The sequence below is a fragment of the Drosophila pseudoobscura genome, chromosome 2 (genome assembly GCF_009870125.1).
Source record: "Drosophila pseudoobscura strain MV-25-SWS-2005 chromosome 2, UCI_Dpse_MV25, whole genome shotgun sequence".
NCBI classification, from domain to species: Eukaryota; Metazoa; Arthropoda; class Insecta; order Diptera; family Drosophilidae; genus Drosophila; species Drosophila pseudoobscura.
The window spans coordinates 10,541,245-10,557,573 of NC_046679.1; the positions used below are offsets into that span (position 1 = coordinate 10,541,245).

The following is a 16,329-nucleotide window of genomic DNA, read 5'->3' on the forward strand; positions in this document are numbered from 1 at the left end:
TTTTCCGCCCCAGCAGCTGTTCGACGGAGCCTGCGCTCTGCCACCGCCATGGGGTTGATTGGAGTTGGTTTGGGAGTACCATTGAAGAAGACAATAAAAATTGTTTGTATTGACATCGCGTGCGGTTCTTTTTTGTAGCTAAATTGTAGATTTATCCAGAGTTAAACCAATTCCCAGCACAAAATGGAGGATAGCGGCATAGATAGCGAGGATAGGCAGTCGAATATCTATGAGGATGGGGCCTCAGGCCTGCTGGTAAGTAGCGAACTCGAAACAATGCAAACTCTCATGGCCAAAGTCAATGCAGAAAACGGCCAGCGGAGCGCCCAAACATATGTCCGACCTGGAGTTCGAGGTGGCGTTCAGGGGTGCCGGCAAGGTGTATGCCCCCACGACCATAGAAATCGATGAGGAGGAGGAGGCACGTGGCGGACATGAGCGCAGCGAGCCACCAAACACCTGCCGCATACTGCAACGCAAACTGGAGCTGAAGGTCGAGCGTGCCAGGCGCAATTACACTCAGTTCCAGGAAGAGCAGGTGGGTGCACCAGCACATTAAACATATAAATCTATATATATCTATAGCAGTGTGCTTGTATACCCCAGACAACCAAGACACAGTCGTCCACTCTGATCCCCATCAATCGATTGACCATTCCCGGGGAGCCGGAGCACAAGCCGCTGGTCGATTACAAGTCTGAGAGCAGCGACGACGCCGAGGAGATATCCTTCTTTCCCGCCCAACTGAAGCGGGCCAAGCGTCGCCAGCAGGCGAACCACGAACTAACCGATACTTTCAGCATACAGGAAATGACCATTGAGTCGGATCTGGAGTCGGACGACAGTGCCGGTACGCAGAATCTCGAGCTCCTGTTGCCCTCCATGAAGACGACTATTTTGGATAAGTTTAGGAGCTGCTTCGGCTGCTGGCGGCGAAGGTAATGCCGGGAGCAGCGGCATATCAGTCGGTTATCAGTCAGGCACAAATCACGTTATTGACAGGCACAGGCACTAGAAATACTATACGCGTACGAGTATATACTACTTGATAATCTCCATTGCCATTGCTACAGAGCTGTAAACATAGATTTATTTGGCATTAGTATAAATGATTCGATAAATAATAATCAATATCAACAAAATCCAACATCAGTCTTTCAATCTGTATCTATATCCTATCTATATACAAAGCTCTCTTAAAGATCCGTGTTCAGGGTGAGGCATACGCCCTGCAATATCCAGTGACTCAAATCCTCGGAGGTGGCCAAATTGGCCTCAAAGACCAGGCCCACGCCCATAGCATTTCTGCGCATGGATGTGGTATAAACAGGAGCCAGGAATGTGTTCTGTAAAATAAGGGAAAACATAGTTCAGTATCAACGAAATTTTTAGTAAAAGTCCCATCTTTAAAATACATTTTTCATCCCCGGCTAAAAGTAAAGCTTCCGGGCATTTAAAATCAGAAACAATTAGCACAGCAGATGCCCCATTAGTCGGGGTGGAAACGGAAGCTGCTGCTAATTTAGTGGGATGCATTTAAACAAATATCAGCGTGGAAACGCCCTGGGTGCCGTCCCGTCCCTCGCCCAGGTATGTGTATGTAGATACAAGCGCACATTTGTACTTGTCACTGGCAGACGGCGTCGAACCCAGGATCTCCAGGCAACTATCCGGCTATCCAGCTATCCGGCTAACCACCCACCCACCATCTCCTTAACCGTACGATACAGACCTGTAGCTTGAGACGATGCGCCTCGATGGGTTCCACAGCCAAAATGGCCAGCTCCTCGACCAGAACCTTGGGATGGGAACGCGCCAGCTGATTAGTCGACATGTCAAAGCGTGCGCCCTCGATGTACAACCCATGCACAAAGCAGCCCTGCAAAAAGTTCAACGATTAAAATGCAAACAGAATTCTTAATTACGGAATTAGTGCCCTCTCTCGGACCGGAACCAGAACCGGCATGGGACACAGGCAGCGGCACTGGCACTGGCACTGGCACCGGCAGCGGCACCGGACAGTTTGGTCATCGTTTTGCATTTAGAGCGATAGATGGATAGATAGAAAAAGAGGTGGTAGATGCCACTTACCGTTGCGGGACGCTCCTCGACATCGTCGGGGTCCGCATACTGGGTAACATAGGTGAAGAGCGTCGAGCGATCCAATGGCCAGGCGTTTTTGCGACAGGCAATCTGCAAAGGCGATAGGAATAAGAGTGCGTTCGTTCGTTGTCCATAACCCCCGACTCACCTGCACCAGGGCCGTCAGATAGCTCTGCGGGATGTGGAGTCCAGACAGCCACATGACCAACGGCTCGCCCGATATCGACCAATACTTGTACTGGACGGACCGTTGCTGCAGAGAGAGAGAGAGAAAGAGCTGATTAGTGGACACGAACCAGGAACTTGATTGATTCAGCGCTAAGCTGATTAATGAGCTACGCTAGAGCGAATGTCACGACTATGGAACGGAGGAGCATTGGAGAACTCACCCGCAAGTGTTCCAGCCAGCTGGCCAACTGTTTGCATGTGGCCGGCGCCAGGGAGCTCCAGGATGTTGGCAGCAGGCCATTGAACAACGAGTTGGCAATGTTGTCCAGCACATTGTCCATGCCGATTTCACCAGCAATGGCCTGCGGAGAGCATGCAATTAAATTAAAAAGCGGCTCACAATGGCACACCCAGCGGCACATGTGTGGGCGTGACTCGGGCTCGAGTTCATTTGCATTTGTAAATTTATTTTGGCAACACAATGCAGCCATGGCTTAGGATCTGTCGTTTGCTTGGTCCTTAGCCAAGTTGGCAAATGGCAAATGGCAAATGCATAAACAGAATGCACAACAAAACAAGCCTGAAGGATTTATGTGTGGCGTCTATTGACAGTTTTGGCCAGAACCAGAACCAGAGCCAGAGCCGGAAAGACAATCTCTTAATAGTAGTTACCTTGCGGAGCAGCTCCAGAGTTTTCTTGATGCGAATCACCAGCAGATTAAAGCGATCCAGCTCCTGCAGCAGGACCACACCGGTGGGGGAGAGACTCATTTGGATCTGTTTGCGAATGCGCCACGTCTCAAAGGCCGGTGGCAGTTTCTTCAGTATCCCGGCGGCCACCATGTCGATGAAGTCGTCACGGCTGATGCCGCCCGAACCCTCGCCTGCATGGGGCAAACACAGAAACAGAGATGGCCAAGACAGCCAAAAGAGAGAGAGGAGTGAGTAAGGATTGTGGCAGTGGTAGAGTAAAGTGGCAGGAGAAGGGCGAGAAAAAACCTTTGTAATGTATGCAGAGGCTGTGGTTTTTCCGTTTTCCTTTTTTATGTACATTTATCTTATGCTTTCTGTATTGGTATTTTTTTCGGACGAGTATTTTATTAATTTTCCTTTTTATCTGGCTTGTGTTGGCACCCCGATAGAACGTTTTTTATGCTCTGCTTTATTTTTTGTTAAAGTGTCAATTAGCAAATACTAAAGCTCATGAATATGCAAATTATGGCCATTTTTCTGGGAGCTACTCGATGGAATATCGAGCGTATTGGCGAGGCGAAGGCACATCAAATGAATCTGAACTGAGTTTTCGACTGGGAAAAATGACCTTTTCTATGAAGGTTTTTGGGATACTCGAAGCTTCTTTTAAATGGGACTAAACTGAGTTTGCAGCTATGTTTTATTAATTAGGGTTTACGGGGGTTGCAGACCGAATCTATAATTTATCTGTTAATTGTTTGAAATTTTCGGGAATCTTTCCTAAATTCGATTGAAATGGGTTCCCATCTATTGGTAGTCAATAGGCTTTCGCTGATTTGTATCTACATAAATATAGATATTTCCATCGCAATTATTTGTAGCACTTTTAAAATTCGCAGCAGCCGAACTGCATTGGGTCCATTGGTACTTGGCCATATCTCCGCGAATTGAAATAAAATTGTTCAACTCGATTTTTAATCAGTGAAAATATTTGCCCTTATTATTATTATTTTTATTTAAACTTCAGTGGCGGTGGATGGGCTGGTTGAGTAAGGAATTCATTCGATTGGGTATTGGTTTGGTATATGGGCAGGCAAGGAGGGGTAACTTGTGGGTGGCGGGTGGTTGGGGTCTGTTGTTTACGCGGAATACTTTACCGGCATTGACTTCGCTGGGTGTCCACTTGGTCACTTCGTGTGTGCGAATATATTTAAAAGAGTTTTCGAAATTGTATATACAGTTATTTACAGGTCCATACATATATGCATGAGTTGGTGCGTGTGCGTTGTGTGTGAGTGGCTGTGCAGGGTAGCAAATAAACGCATGTGTGGGTGGGGTGGGGTGGGGTGTGGTGTGCACTGGTAAAAGTGCACTCTGATGGCGGTTTTAACACGTTTAAGCTCGCAACGCAAAAATTATCGACTTTTGCGTGACGTTTTCGCCATTTTTTGGTGCTTCTGATGGCGGTCGGTGCGGTGAGGTTTGAACTCGATTCGCTGCGATTTGTGGGCACTGAATGAAAGTGAGTGGATGTGTGTCCGCTGTCCTGCCCTCCAACCTGACCCATCGTGTGTGTGTGTGTGTGTGTGTCCTGAATGTGTCGGAGGGCATGTCTGCATTTGTGTGTGCATCTATTTTAATTTTTAATGTGTGCATTGCTGTTGTGTGCTTGCAATAATGGCGCATGCAATAAAGTTAATTGCAAAACCGCAACTAATTAATTAAATTAAATTAAAAATTCAGCATGCCAAAAATACAACATTGCAGAGCAAAGCCAGGGCACGCGGCAGCGTCAGCGGCAACGGCATGCGAATAAAAATCAACAACAAGATAAAATGTAATAAACGGCTGACAATTGGCACACGTTGCATGCAAATTGAACCATTTACCAGGGCCCTGGCCTGCTCTGCACTGTCCTGCCCTGGCCCTGGCCCTGGCCCTGGCCATACGTAAACGCATATCTATATTACATTATTATCATTTTTTCACCCACACCCGAGCACTGATCAAATTATCAATGCACGGGTATTCCCCCAGAGCTAGACCACAGAGATATGCCTTCAATGCGGCTAAATGGGATACATATTCGATTCGATTCGCTTCGATTCGATTGGTCGTGTGCCACTACTCACCAGTCTGCGGCTGCAGCTCAATCAAACTGTTCCAAATGTTGCGTGCCGCCATTGTGTAATAACCGATTTCCGCGTTCGGATGCAAACCAAACACATCCGGCTTATTGACCAACGGCAGTTTGTCGATGTGCGCTGTTATCAATGCATTACATATGTAAATAGCTTCTGGCATTGGGTCCACCGACCCGACCCCTCTGTCTCGTCACTCACCTATATAGTCCTCCTTCAGTATGGTCTCATCTTCGGGCAGGCAATAGTCCACGTGTTCATCCTCATAGAAGTGGAACACTTGGAATTCGTCAAACAGAAAGTCGCCCATATACTCCCCCATATAGCAGTTGGTGATGCGCCGATCGAAATCGTCAATAACGCGACCCCCATACATGACCTCGCCAATGAGATACTTGAGACTGTTCCAGGGTATCTTATCGTCGGCACAGCGACTCAGGTAGGTGCGCAGGATTTCGGTGCAGACCTCAAAGTCTGAATCATTGAAGTCGTACGCTATGTTCCAGCCAAGTTTGTCGTATTTTCGACGCTCCTGCGGAAGTGAAGAACGGAACGGTTACGAGTATACAGATTAATTGCAGGGCCCCTCCCCCGCATCGTCACAGAGCGATCAATAACAATTTGCTGCAGGCAGCGACGACTGCGAGTGCAATTGCTGCTCCATCAATTGAGAACCAGTTTCGGTGCAGTTGGGTCTGAAAAGCTTTCAGCTACTCAAAATTAAGAAATTAATAAATAAACAACTGAAGAGCACACTCAACTCAACGGACCAACTGCGCCCTGGACAATAAATTGGAGTATCTATTGGTTCACTTACTTGGACGACGGCATGGAAGAAGGCCAGGACATAGACCAGGGGACGGAAGCCCCGATGGGAGCAGCTCTCGAGTCGCTCCTGACGCACTTTAAAGTACGTAGAGCGAAGATTCAGCTTCAGGCCATTGGGTGGTTCAGTGACAACTGCAGAGGAGACAAACATCTTATAGCATCAGGCACGCTGACAAATGGCTAGATCTCTCACCCTTTAGGGACTTCTGCAGTATACCAATGGGGAATGCCGGTGAGGGATCTGTGGTTATCCACAGCCTAAAGTCCGGATGCGGATTCTCGATTCTGTCCAAGTACTTTTCCAGCTCCCGCACAAATCGAATTAGCAAGTGACCGTTCTGCAGCATCAGCCATTGGCCCTGGCGCAAGGCCGTGTCCAGCATCTTCAGGGCAGCCTTCTCCTGCCCCTGACCCAGCGATATGTGACAGAAGTTGGCCATGCCAATGATCGTGTCCGCCAGCTTGATGAGATCGTTGGTGGGATCCGATCCAGCACTCAGGATAAAGCAGACGGGCATCGTGCAGGATGTCTGCTCATAAATGGCCGAGAAGCTCACAACCGGCGGCATAATGAAGAACTCATCCATTGTCTCCACAATGTATTGATTTATGCAGCGGAAGATGCGATCCACGCGGAAGCAGCGCAAAAACACCAGTTTCTAAGGGGGCGGTAGATGGAGATTGTCGAGCATTAGACATTATAATAAGTACAACAAAATGACAATGACACTGAGCTCTGCCTGACAGCTCATCATCACTCCGCGCCATAGTTAGCCCAAAGATCCGTGGACCCTATGCAGATGTTGCTATTGCTATTGCTATTGCCGTTGCCATCGTTGGTGTCGTTGCTGCGGTTTTCAAGCAAAACTCGAGTGCAAATTGGGCTCGCTTCAGTGCTTGACGCTGGTTTCAAGTGCGACTGCGGGCGCAAATTGCCGCTCATCTAATGGTTCGGAAAATTGATAAAATATGGTAATGCACACACACAGAGACACCATTCATATAGAGGATACCACATAGATACTGCCTGCCAGCCAGCCAGCCAGCCAACCAGCCAGGCAGGGAGACTTAGAGAGAGAGCTGGCTGACAAAAACAGGCTGCTAATAACTTGAGATGAAAATGTGCGCCAAAGTTGCAGGACGTTGCGAAAGTCGAGTAAAACTAAGCGCCCAAGAGCCCAAGTAAAGTAAAGTGTGGTATGTGCGTGGGGTATGTGTCTCTGTGGGTATGGGTATGGCTTGTACATAATAATCCACTAGAAACGAGCATAAAGTACGAAATCCAATAACGCTCAATGGCAACGGCAGCAGTAGAAGGAGCAGCAGGAGTAGAAGGAGGAGCGGCTTCTGGCCCGAGACCGAACCAGACCCAGGAGCCGCCACTCGAGAGCTGAAAGCATGCAAAGCGAAAGTACACAGCAGACCCAACCCGGCACTTGCCTGGAATGCATTGCAATTGATGTTGTAGTCGCCCGGACATGCCACCTCCTCAGGATTCTCCAAGTCGTACCACTGAGAACGGGCGGACGGCCACCAGAACAGTTCATGGGCATTCGGTGACGGTGACGGTGACGGCGACGGCGATGGGCGATGGGCGATGGGCGATAAGTGCAGGCAAAATGAGCGTCGGCAACGAAACGGAAGTCAGTGAATGCCACATGCCAGTCAGAATCAGAAGCAGTTCCACAACCAGACCCAGAACCAGAACCAGTCCCATCGTCCATCCGTTGTCCAAGTTGTTGTGGTTGTTGTTGGCCATTTTATAGCATCGTCACAGCACCGAAAGGAAAGAGCAGCAGCAAAACCAACATCACGGAGCACGGAGCACGGAGCAGCAGGACCAGGAACAGCAATTTGATAACGGCATCGGAGTCGTAGTTGACGTTGACGTTGAAGATGATGCAGCCCCAAAAGAGAAATGTGGAAAATCGGAAAAGAAGACACAAAAAAAATATGGAAAACATGAAAAACATGAACATTTAGCAATCCTTTTCGTTGATATGCATTTTTGGGCATTCAAAAAGGACCATTTAAAGGCCAAATGCAGTGGCAAAACTTACCTCTTTCCATTCGGTGAGGTAGCGACCGAAATGATCCGGCAAGGAGCCGAATGGCTCTGGGAAATCAAAGGCCATCTTGAGCAGATCCTCCCAGCTCTTTTCGGGCAGCCATTTGCATGGATTGGAGCGTTCACTCTTGGTCAGAGCAATATTGCCCTTGATAAAGAAGTCCAGCTCGGTCTGCAGCAGAACTCCCTCCCGCTGTGCCAGCTTGGTGGCAATCTGGAAGGAGAAGAGCAGCTTGTGCCGCTCAAAGATGCCCGTGCAGCCGTACGAGTAGACATTCTCAGTCAGCGTTTTGATTATGTTATTCAGACGTTTGCTCAGCACCGTATCCGGCACGGCCTTGCGCAGGGAGTAGACAAACACATCGAGATAGGCGGCCAGAGCATACTGGTACATGCTGTTGACGGTGGCCATGTCGGCGAGGGCAAAGAAGAGCACCGCTCCCCGCTTCGATGTCGGTCGATAGCCATTACGGAGGATTTCGATATCGGCTGCCGTGTCCTCGGCCAGCTTAAGCTGTTGCATCACCAGGCCGGCCTTGCCCTTGGTGTTCTCCAGTGTCTCCACCAGCTCCACATTGTCCAGCATGTTGCCCGTGGAAGTGGCCAACTCACGCAGCAGCGAGTCCTCGAGCTGCTTCAGCAGCTGTTTGTTCTCGCTTGTCTGGGCAATGAGGAATTCGCGTTGCTGCTCCAGATCCGGTCGCTCTGTGCCCACGACCACGCTGAGCAGCTGATCCTCCAGGCCCGTCTGCGTCACCGTGTAGTTTATGACCAGCGCCTTGGCATACACTGCCGGATCGAACTTGGGGTTGGAGAACTTGGTGGTCAAATAAAGACGGAATCCGGGATCCCAGTCCACTTCCTTGTCGCCGAGCATCACGAACTTGCGGCCTCCCTGCATGCGGATGTTCTTCTGCAGGATATCGTCAATCACAGGATCGATGTAGTCGTCCACATCCTCGAAGAGCACTGGTAGACCATACATTATGGCCATTTCCAGCTGCTTTAAAAAGTCGAAATCACTGAAGGACAGCACCTTGAGGTTGTGGCGGAACTCCTTCTTGCGGATCCACTGAAGAGCCTGCAGCTGGGGATCGATGCAGAGCGGGAAGCGGGAGGCGCGCATGGTGAGGATGCCGTTCTGCACGGAGAGCTCGTCCGGCGGCAGACCCTCGCTGGTCCACTGCGCGACCTCTACGTCCGTGCTGAGGTAAGCGTCAATCTTGAACGGCAGAATCACGGGGATTTCCAGGGAGCAGATGTGCTCCAGCCAGTCGTCAAACACCATCGCCTTGCGGAACTCCCAGGTGAAGGCGCCCGTGTAGGCCAGGAACGAGGAGCTGATCAGACAAACGCCCACACTGTCGATCAGCTGCTGCCCCAGACTGGCCATTTCCGCGCTCCAGCGGATCAGCTCCGAGGACAACCCACTGATCAGCTTATCGGAGGCGATCAGGCGGCGCTCCGCCTGCTGCATCATCTCGGTGAGGGCCTTCATCTGCTTCATGGAAATGGCATAGTTCTCGTTGAGGGCCGCCAGCTTTTCCTCAAGCTTAGTGATTTCGGCGTTCAGGTGATTGAGCAGCTTGATCTGCACCTCTTGCTCCTCCACCAGGAAGTCGACGCGCTCCTTCTTCGGCTTCACCTCGCGATACACCTCGAAGAAGCCGAGGACGGCCTTCACGAACTTCAGGAGTCCCGCTCCGGCTATGGATATCTTACCCATGTCGTCCAGGTTCTGGGTCTTCATGTGGTTGCGGCAGGCGGTGATCTGCTTCTGGGTAAGGGCCTCGCAGTCCATTTCCATCAGACCCTTCAGGAAGTTCACGTCGCTCATCATGCCCTTCGCCGATTTCCAGCTAATCTCCTTAATGCCCTTCAGAATAGCCACGCACTCGCACACAACCTGCACGGCAGCCGGGGGGGTGGCAAAGGATCGAATCTCAGTGATCTGAGCCTTTTCCAGCTCTGAGAGCGCGCGTCTGGCCTCCTCCAGGGCTGGCATAGCATCGGCCAAGATCTCCTCGGCCTCCTCTTTCTCCACGGCAATCTGTTTGCCCTTTATCTCCACCTCGACGGATTTCTCCGAGGCCTCGGCCTTCTTTGTGTTGGCCTTCACCGTCGAAGCCTCGATGGTGACCAGCATCGCCTCGCACTCCTCCGAGGCAACGGCCACGTTCTTCTTCTGCTCGGTGACAATGATCCGCAGTTCATCGATCTGCAGAGAAGCCTCTTCAATCTTCTTGATGCCCTCGCCCAGCCGTTGACGCTGTTGCGTGATGAACAGATGCTTCTCCTCTGTAAGATGTGCGGGGTTATATAGTGCTCCGAATAGTGCTCTATCGCTACTGCTACTGCTTCACTGCTTACCCAAAAGTCCCAGGTAGGTGTTGATGTAGTCCAGATAGTGTTTGGGTGTCACAAAGTTGTTGCGCCTCAGCTTCTGCAGATAGTCCTTTGAGTACTGCTGTATGGTGGTGTGCACATGAACCACATGCTCGATAATGTTGTCCCGATGGGCCGCCGGTATCATGGCATGCTCGGTGAGGAACAGCTTGGCCACCGCATACAGCGCCTGCTTGGGCCAGGGGAACACCCAATCGATGTAGGTGCTGCCAATCAGTCCGGGGAAATTGCGGCAGCGATTTCGGAGTGCTTCGCCGGCTGGGGACATGCACAGGACGACGTGAAGGTTTTCCGCACAGGTGCGCAGGAAGTAGGCCCAAACGGAGTCCCTGTGGAAGGAGTAAAGATTGAGCGGATGGGTAACAGAAAAAGGGGTCATGCTGTTGCTCACTTGGATGCAGAGAGTCCCTCTTCTTCGGCGAATTTGCGCACTTGGTTGACAATGTTATCTTTGTCCTCGTCAGCAAACAAGGCTGGCACCTGTCCCACGGTCAGAATATTGTTGATCAACTCCAGGAAGCCCTCCTCCGCCACCTGTGCTGCCGTGAACAAGAACACAACCTTCTTTCGCTTAACGCCCGCCAATGTATAGAGCACCTTGAGATCCTCTCGGAAGGCGGTCTCGTTGTAGCCACGCGAAATTGTGATCTCGAATACCTCACATTCGGCGGCAAAGGCGGCCAAGCGGGTGATGCATTTCTTGCCACAGCCACCGACGCCGATGAGCAAAACATGACCGCGATTCATGCGCAGCGTGCGATGCACTCGGGTCAGATGCTCCACACAGTCCTCGAACAGGACGAGGGTCATCTTCTGCTTGCGTTCGCAGTATTCCTCTAGAATCTCAATGAACAGCGACCACACCGAATCGTAGTCGAGGAGATCCTCATAGAGACGCGCCTCCGCTTCGTTGGTGAAGTTACGGAAATCGCCAAATAGTATGGGATCTCGCAGGACATAGTCCTTGAGCGACATTATCACCTGAGGGCCCTCTTCCTCCTCCTCCTCTTCGCCCTCCTCTTCGGCAGCGGCAGCAGCGGCATCATCCGCATAGGCCTCATACAGCAGACGGGCCTGGGCCTCTGCCTCAGCGGTGGTCGTATCAATGAATCCATGTGCCTCCTCGAATTCGGGCGGAAAACGCTCTTCCACCTCGTTGGCCAGATTACGGCGAACACCATTGATGTCCTAGGATTAGAGAATGGGGAATGAAGAAGTTCATGGTGGTTACCCATAGACAAGATTTACTTACGGGATCCGCAATCAGGCGATCACATATTATCCGAGTAAACTCGTTGCGCCAGACCCTGATGAACTCTCTCAGATTCTTGAAACATGTCGGCTCGATCAGCAGCAGACCCGCAAAGATGCGCGACAGATCCTTCAGATTGAAGATGTAGTGGAACTTTGAGGGCGTTGGCGGCAGGTCCACAATTACCATCTGTGGGAGAGCCAGAGGAGAATCGGAAGCACCCAGAGGCGACAATTAGCATTAAGCAGCGGGCCACTGCACACACAATGGACAGTCACCGAGTGGCACCCCTTCTCCTTCCCCTTCCCTTCGCCAGAGCTGGAACGGGGGGAGGATGGGGCAACGCTACACAAATCAATTTTATCTCGACCAGCAATATGCATTCAAAATGGGCTTCCTACAAGCCCGAGGGGACATTGCCAAGTTGCTGAATTTACAGCCATTATCGAGTTGCAGCCCTGCCACAGCAGCAGCAGCAGCAGCACCAGAAGCACCACCGAGCAGTAGCTGTGGCAGCATTGGGTCTGAGTAACGGCAATTCTATTCAAATAATTCATTTCACTCCATTTCGTGGCGCATTAATATCCCTGCCCCGGCGCGCGTCGAGTGTGTAAAGAAGACATACGAACTCGGGTGGCAGGAAGGAGCAGAGGAAGGAATGGGCCATGGGGGATGGGGTGCTTGTTCCGGGTCGGACTCTAGCTGCAGGTGTGAGTAAATCATTTCTTCTATATATTTTTTGGGAACAGAGAGAAGAGGATGGGATGGGATGCTTCTTGTGGCAATTGTGGCGACAAATGCATTTTTATCTGTACGCAATGAAATGCGATAATATTTTAGTGTCAACAATTGTTAAAAGGACCATAAACTAATGCCCCTTGCCCCACTTTTGCCACGCCCACCGCTGTGAAAAGAGCCATCTTCAGTTCAATACTTGAACATAATCAAATTTTGCTCCGGCCGAGATATTCCGAAAGAGATAGGAGGTAGGAGGCATACACTCTAACTCATACAGAGGCATAGGGACAGGGACAGGGACAGAGAAACAGACACAGTCAACTAGGCAGCAGTCGAGGCGGGTGACCATTGTGGAGTGGTGGAGAACGGGGGACCAGCAGAGCTATAGCATGGCTCCGGCACTGAGTTGCACTCGAAAAACCAATGGAGCAACTAGGAGATTGAGAACAAGGACGATGGAGAGGACTAGAACGACGACTACGACGATGACGCCGCTTCGTAGCTCGACTACGTAGTGCATTACAGACCATTGAATAATTTCCATTTCCATTGTATAGCAAACTGAGAGACGGATGGTTGGCAAGGGAAAGGGGAAAGGGAAAAGCAAAGCAGATTATGAAAAATTGTCGTTATTTGCATATGTAAATCGAATTTCATAAAATTTGTGAGAGGCTTTAAAGCATTTTCGAGAATGGAATTGATTTCTTTCTACAGAGTTTCGACTGAATGAAGTCAAGGTGTCACATAATATGAATATAGCTCCTGTATAATATTATTATACTCCTGCAATAAAGCCAAGAACCAAGAACCCACCTTGAATAACTTTAGTGTCATAACGACAATTATGTCGGCAATCATCATAAATCGATCGGGGAATTTAATGAAGTCCAAGTGGCCCTTGAAGATGGATGAGTAGATCTGTATGAGCGACTCGTCGTTGGGGAATACAATGTTGTAGGTGGAGAACATGCTGATGAAGCGAGGATCCACCTCATTGCGGCCTCCGCCGGCCGTTCCCATGGCCGCGTAGAAGGTCATGTCCTTAAATTTCTTCCAAAGGAGATCCTTGTCGCGGTCATACATGCCACCACGCTCAAAGAAGAGCTTAAGCAAGGCAATAGGCTGTTGGGTGCCATAGCTGAGAAGGTAAAAGGAAGTTAAGAGAAGGAAAAAGTGTTTCTGTCATTCTATCGTCTCGTCTATATGCCTCCTGCCTCTGTACTCACTCATCCACCTGCGGCATGTTCATGTCATCAATAAAGCAGGCAATTTTCTTGCCCATCGGTGGCCCATACGTATCCTTGGTGCGTTTCTCAACAGCTGCCTCCAATGTGCGTTGCACATCCAACGATGAGGTTCTCGATGAAAAATTAATATTGAGTATGATCTGAAAAGAGATGAAGCAGGGAATGGGCATGGGAGTGGGAGTGGGAGTGGAGGAGTGACAGAAGGGGAGCATGTTAGCATTGGATTTGACGTTTGTGGGAGAGATTTTTCAATTACGTTGACATTCGAATTGAGATTGCGCAAATATTGCATGATGGTGGCCGTCTTTGATGTGCCCGCCTCGCCGACAAGCAAAACGGGTCGTTTGATCTGCGGGAAAAAGGAGAGAGCCGCGCGTACGCGTACAGGAAGGAGAGATACAAACATTATTAAGGTGGCACAGAGTCAAAGCCACTTTAATGGGTTTTCCACAAACACACACACACAAATAGAGCTCACCTCACTCATGAGCGCCAGCAGTCGATTGGTGCGCGTGTTATCCACCGTGGGCACAAGAATCTCACTAAACTTCACCGACGGGTCGTGGGTATAGGGCTTCACAATCCACTCCCATGCCTTCCAGCAGTTCTCCGCGATGTCCCAGAAGTAATCATAGAGTGTTGGCTTGCTCTGTGGGAACTGTCCGCCGCTGGCCGGATTTTCCGGCGTATCCTGGAACAGGGGAAAGCCTGAAATACGCTTCATGAACTCGTCAAACACAATTTGATGCTTCTCCAGCAGACAGGCGCCCATGGACCCATAGACACCCTGCAGGAAACAGCACTCCAAGGTGTCCACATTGTACACTTTCAGCACGGGCTCATCGTAGTTCTTGTTGTCGCCCGGGCCATACACGGGCAGCATTGCATCGTATATGTTGCAGAACTGTGTGACCATATTGAGGTCCGTCTGCATTATGACCATCTTCAGGGGATTCCCCTGCGTGGTGCCATCCAATCCCTCCACTATAAAGGCTATAGCCTGGACGATGATCTTCTCGAAGAAATCGTTGAGCATCTCGCGCTGTGGCTCCGGTCGGGTGAGCACCCAACGCTGCCAGAACGGATTGTAGCGCAGATTCTTGGGATCCACGTAGACCATTCCGGCCCGCGACACCGTAGCCGGAGAGGCGTACGACAGGTTGCCCACCTCGAAGAGCAGGGCACAGTAGTTCTCGAGGCGGATGCGCTCTCCGTTGGCCAGAGTCAGAAGCTTGTTGTCATCCATCACGGAGTTCATGTTCTCGATCCACAGTGCATCGACGTCGCCATCGAAGCAGGCATAGCGTCGCTCCTGTTGGTGGGTGGTAGGTGGTAGATGGTGGATGGTGTTGGGTTGCATTAGCCTAAGTGTGTTATACAATGCCTGTCACTGGTGTCGTCGTCGTCGTCGTCGACGTCGACGGTGTCCCCATTCCCACCATCCACCAGCCTCATCCATCCCAATGCCAAAGCGAAAGATTACTTTGCAGAGGCGAATGGATAGGATAGGACCCTGGACTGGTGACTGGTGGTTGGTGGTTGTGCAATCGCAGCTTATTACTGTATGAACGCGATTTCCGCATGAATGATGTACTGCACACCGCCATCGAGAGCATCTAACCTAACCCTCAGCCTGCAGTTGAGCCTCGAACTGAATCTGAACTGACATTGAGCGTTGTGCGAAAAAGATTCGCTGATGCTGCACTTCAAATTCACCTGGGAACGACGACGTCGACGACGACGACGACGACGCCACTCTGTCTGGCGTTGTCTGCCACCTGGGCAGGTGTTTTCACTCCCCCCTCTTAACCACAGCTTCAACCACATACATACCTCACGCTCGATGGGCTTATTCATTTCACGGAATATATTTGAAAACAATCCATCAATCCAATCTCTCGTTTCCATATCCAAATAGCCGTATAATTCAATAACCGAACAGGCCTGCGGTATAAAAAAAAGGTATTATATAACAGCAACTGGGAGCAGCGGTAAGAAAAACATTTTCACATATGGCCCAATGATACTTATTTAAAGGGATATGTTTTTGCACATGCACATACACAGATGTGTGTTAAAGAAATAAATCATCAACACAAATATTTGGTTTATTTGAACTCTAGAGAAAGAGAGAGAGAGAGAGAGAGATATCTAGAGGAGATACCTCTATCTGTGTATCTATTGGGCAACTAATTATAGCACATTCAATTGAACAATTTCACAAGCACTTAAGTCCAGATTGGACAAAGCAAAATACGTAAAACAAAGGGAAAGTGCAGGACGGTCCTAAGGACCTATCCCCGGTGGTCATAAAGGCAGACGACAAGAAAACGGACCGAAAAAATACAGAGCAGGACCTGCCGTCGAGCAATTTGCGAGAGTGTTGCCTGCCGTGTGTGGGGTGGGGCGGGCGGAGTACAAAAGTAGGGTCCAGTACGTCCGCACTTACCTTCGGGTTAAGCACAATGCACTTGGTGGGCAGGCCCATGTGGGTTTGCGCTTTGACCAGAGCATTTATGACGACAGTTTTACCGCCACCTGTTGGGCCCACAATCATGGTCGAGTGCCGGGTCATCATGGTCTCGTACATTTGCACCACTTTGTCCTCCTGTCCTTCCATACAACCCGGAGAGACGTGCAGCGAGCGAGAGGTGGGGCAAAGCAAAGCAAAGCAAATCCGAAGGC

At 50.2% G+C, this 16,329-nt stretch overlaps 2 protein-coding genes across 4 annotated transcripts in view; one reads left to right on the plus strand and one right to left on the minus strand.

The window, feature by feature from the left end:
* Window positions 1-2: 2 nt before the first annotated feature.
* On the plus strand, window positions 3-1,147 carry LOC6897141 (uncharacterized). Of its 2 annotated transcripts, XM_033377037.1 has the most exons (4): window positions 12-102; window positions 160-255; window positions 308-538; window positions 607-1,147. In XM_033377037.1, exons 2-4 carry the CDS (start codon window positions 184-186, stop codon window positions 940-942), a joined length of 639 nt encoding a protein of 212 aa, XP_033232928.1. In that variant the 5' UTR covers window positions 12-102; window positions 160-183; the 3' UTR covers window positions 943-1,147. The 2 variants fall into 2 exon arrangements, with proteins under 2 accessions (XP_002137321.2, XP_033232928.1); XM_002137285.3 differs by having other exon boundaries at window positions 3-255.
* Window positions 1,069-16,329, minus strand: part of Dhc98D (Dynein heavy chain at 89D) — a 35,051-nt gene continuing 19,790 nt past the window's right edge. For both annotated transcript variants that reach the window (XM_003736431.3, XM_001358390.5), the window contains 21 exons: window positions 16,094-16,252; window positions 15,478-15,588; window positions 14,123-14,956; window positions 13,901-13,993; window positions 13,624-13,784; window positions 13,211-13,535; window positions 11,660-11,848; window positions 10,799-11,595; window positions 10,372-10,736; window positions 7,994-10,299; window positions 7,374-7,445; window positions 6,127-6,592; window positions 5,923-6,065; window positions 5,307-5,637; window positions 5,097-5,228; window positions 2,944-3,155; window positions 2,493-2,633; window positions 2,252-2,356; window positions 2,092-2,193; window positions 1,733-1,879; window positions 1,069-1,346 (listed from right to left, as the gene is read on the minus strand). In XM_003736431.3, the coding sequence (XP_003736479.3) occupies window positions 1,197-1,346; window positions 1,733-1,879; window positions 2,092-2,193; window positions 2,252-2,356; window positions 2,493-2,633; window positions 2,944-3,155; window positions 5,097-5,228; window positions 5,307-5,637; window positions 5,923-6,065; window positions 6,127-6,592; window positions 7,374-7,445; window positions 7,994-10,299; window positions 10,372-10,736; window positions 10,799-11,595; window positions 11,660-11,848; window positions 13,211-13,535; window positions 13,624-13,784; window positions 13,901-13,993; window positions 14,123-14,956; window positions 15,478-15,588; window positions 16,094-16,252 (7,341 nt within the window). In that variant the 3' untranslated portion in view covers window positions 1,069-1,196. The remainder of the gene's footprint in view (window positions 1,347-1,732; window positions 1,880-2,091; window positions 2,194-2,251; window positions 2,357-2,492; window positions 2,634-2,943; window positions 3,156-5,096; window positions 5,229-5,306; window positions 5,638-5,922; window positions 6,066-6,126; window positions 6,593-7,373; window positions 7,446-7,993; window positions 10,300-10,371; window positions 10,737-10,798; window positions 11,596-11,659; window positions 11,849-13,210; window positions 13,536-13,623; window positions 13,785-13,900; window positions 13,994-14,122; window positions 14,957-15,477; window positions 15,589-16,093; window positions 16,253-16,329) is intronic.

Coding starts and splice junctions, on each gene's coding strand:
- LOC6897141 (XM_002137285.3), top strand. CDS start 184: ATGGAGGATAGCGGCATAGATAGCGAGGATAGGCAGTCGAATATCTAT. Junction 256..307: donor ATGGGGCCTCAGGCCTGCTG/GTAAGTAGCGAA, acceptor AAGTCAATGCAG/AAAACGGCCAGCGGAGCGCC. Junction 539..606: donor CTCAGTTCCAGGAAGAGCAG/GTGGGTGCACCA, acceptor TGTATACCCCAG/ACAACCAAGACACAGTCGTC.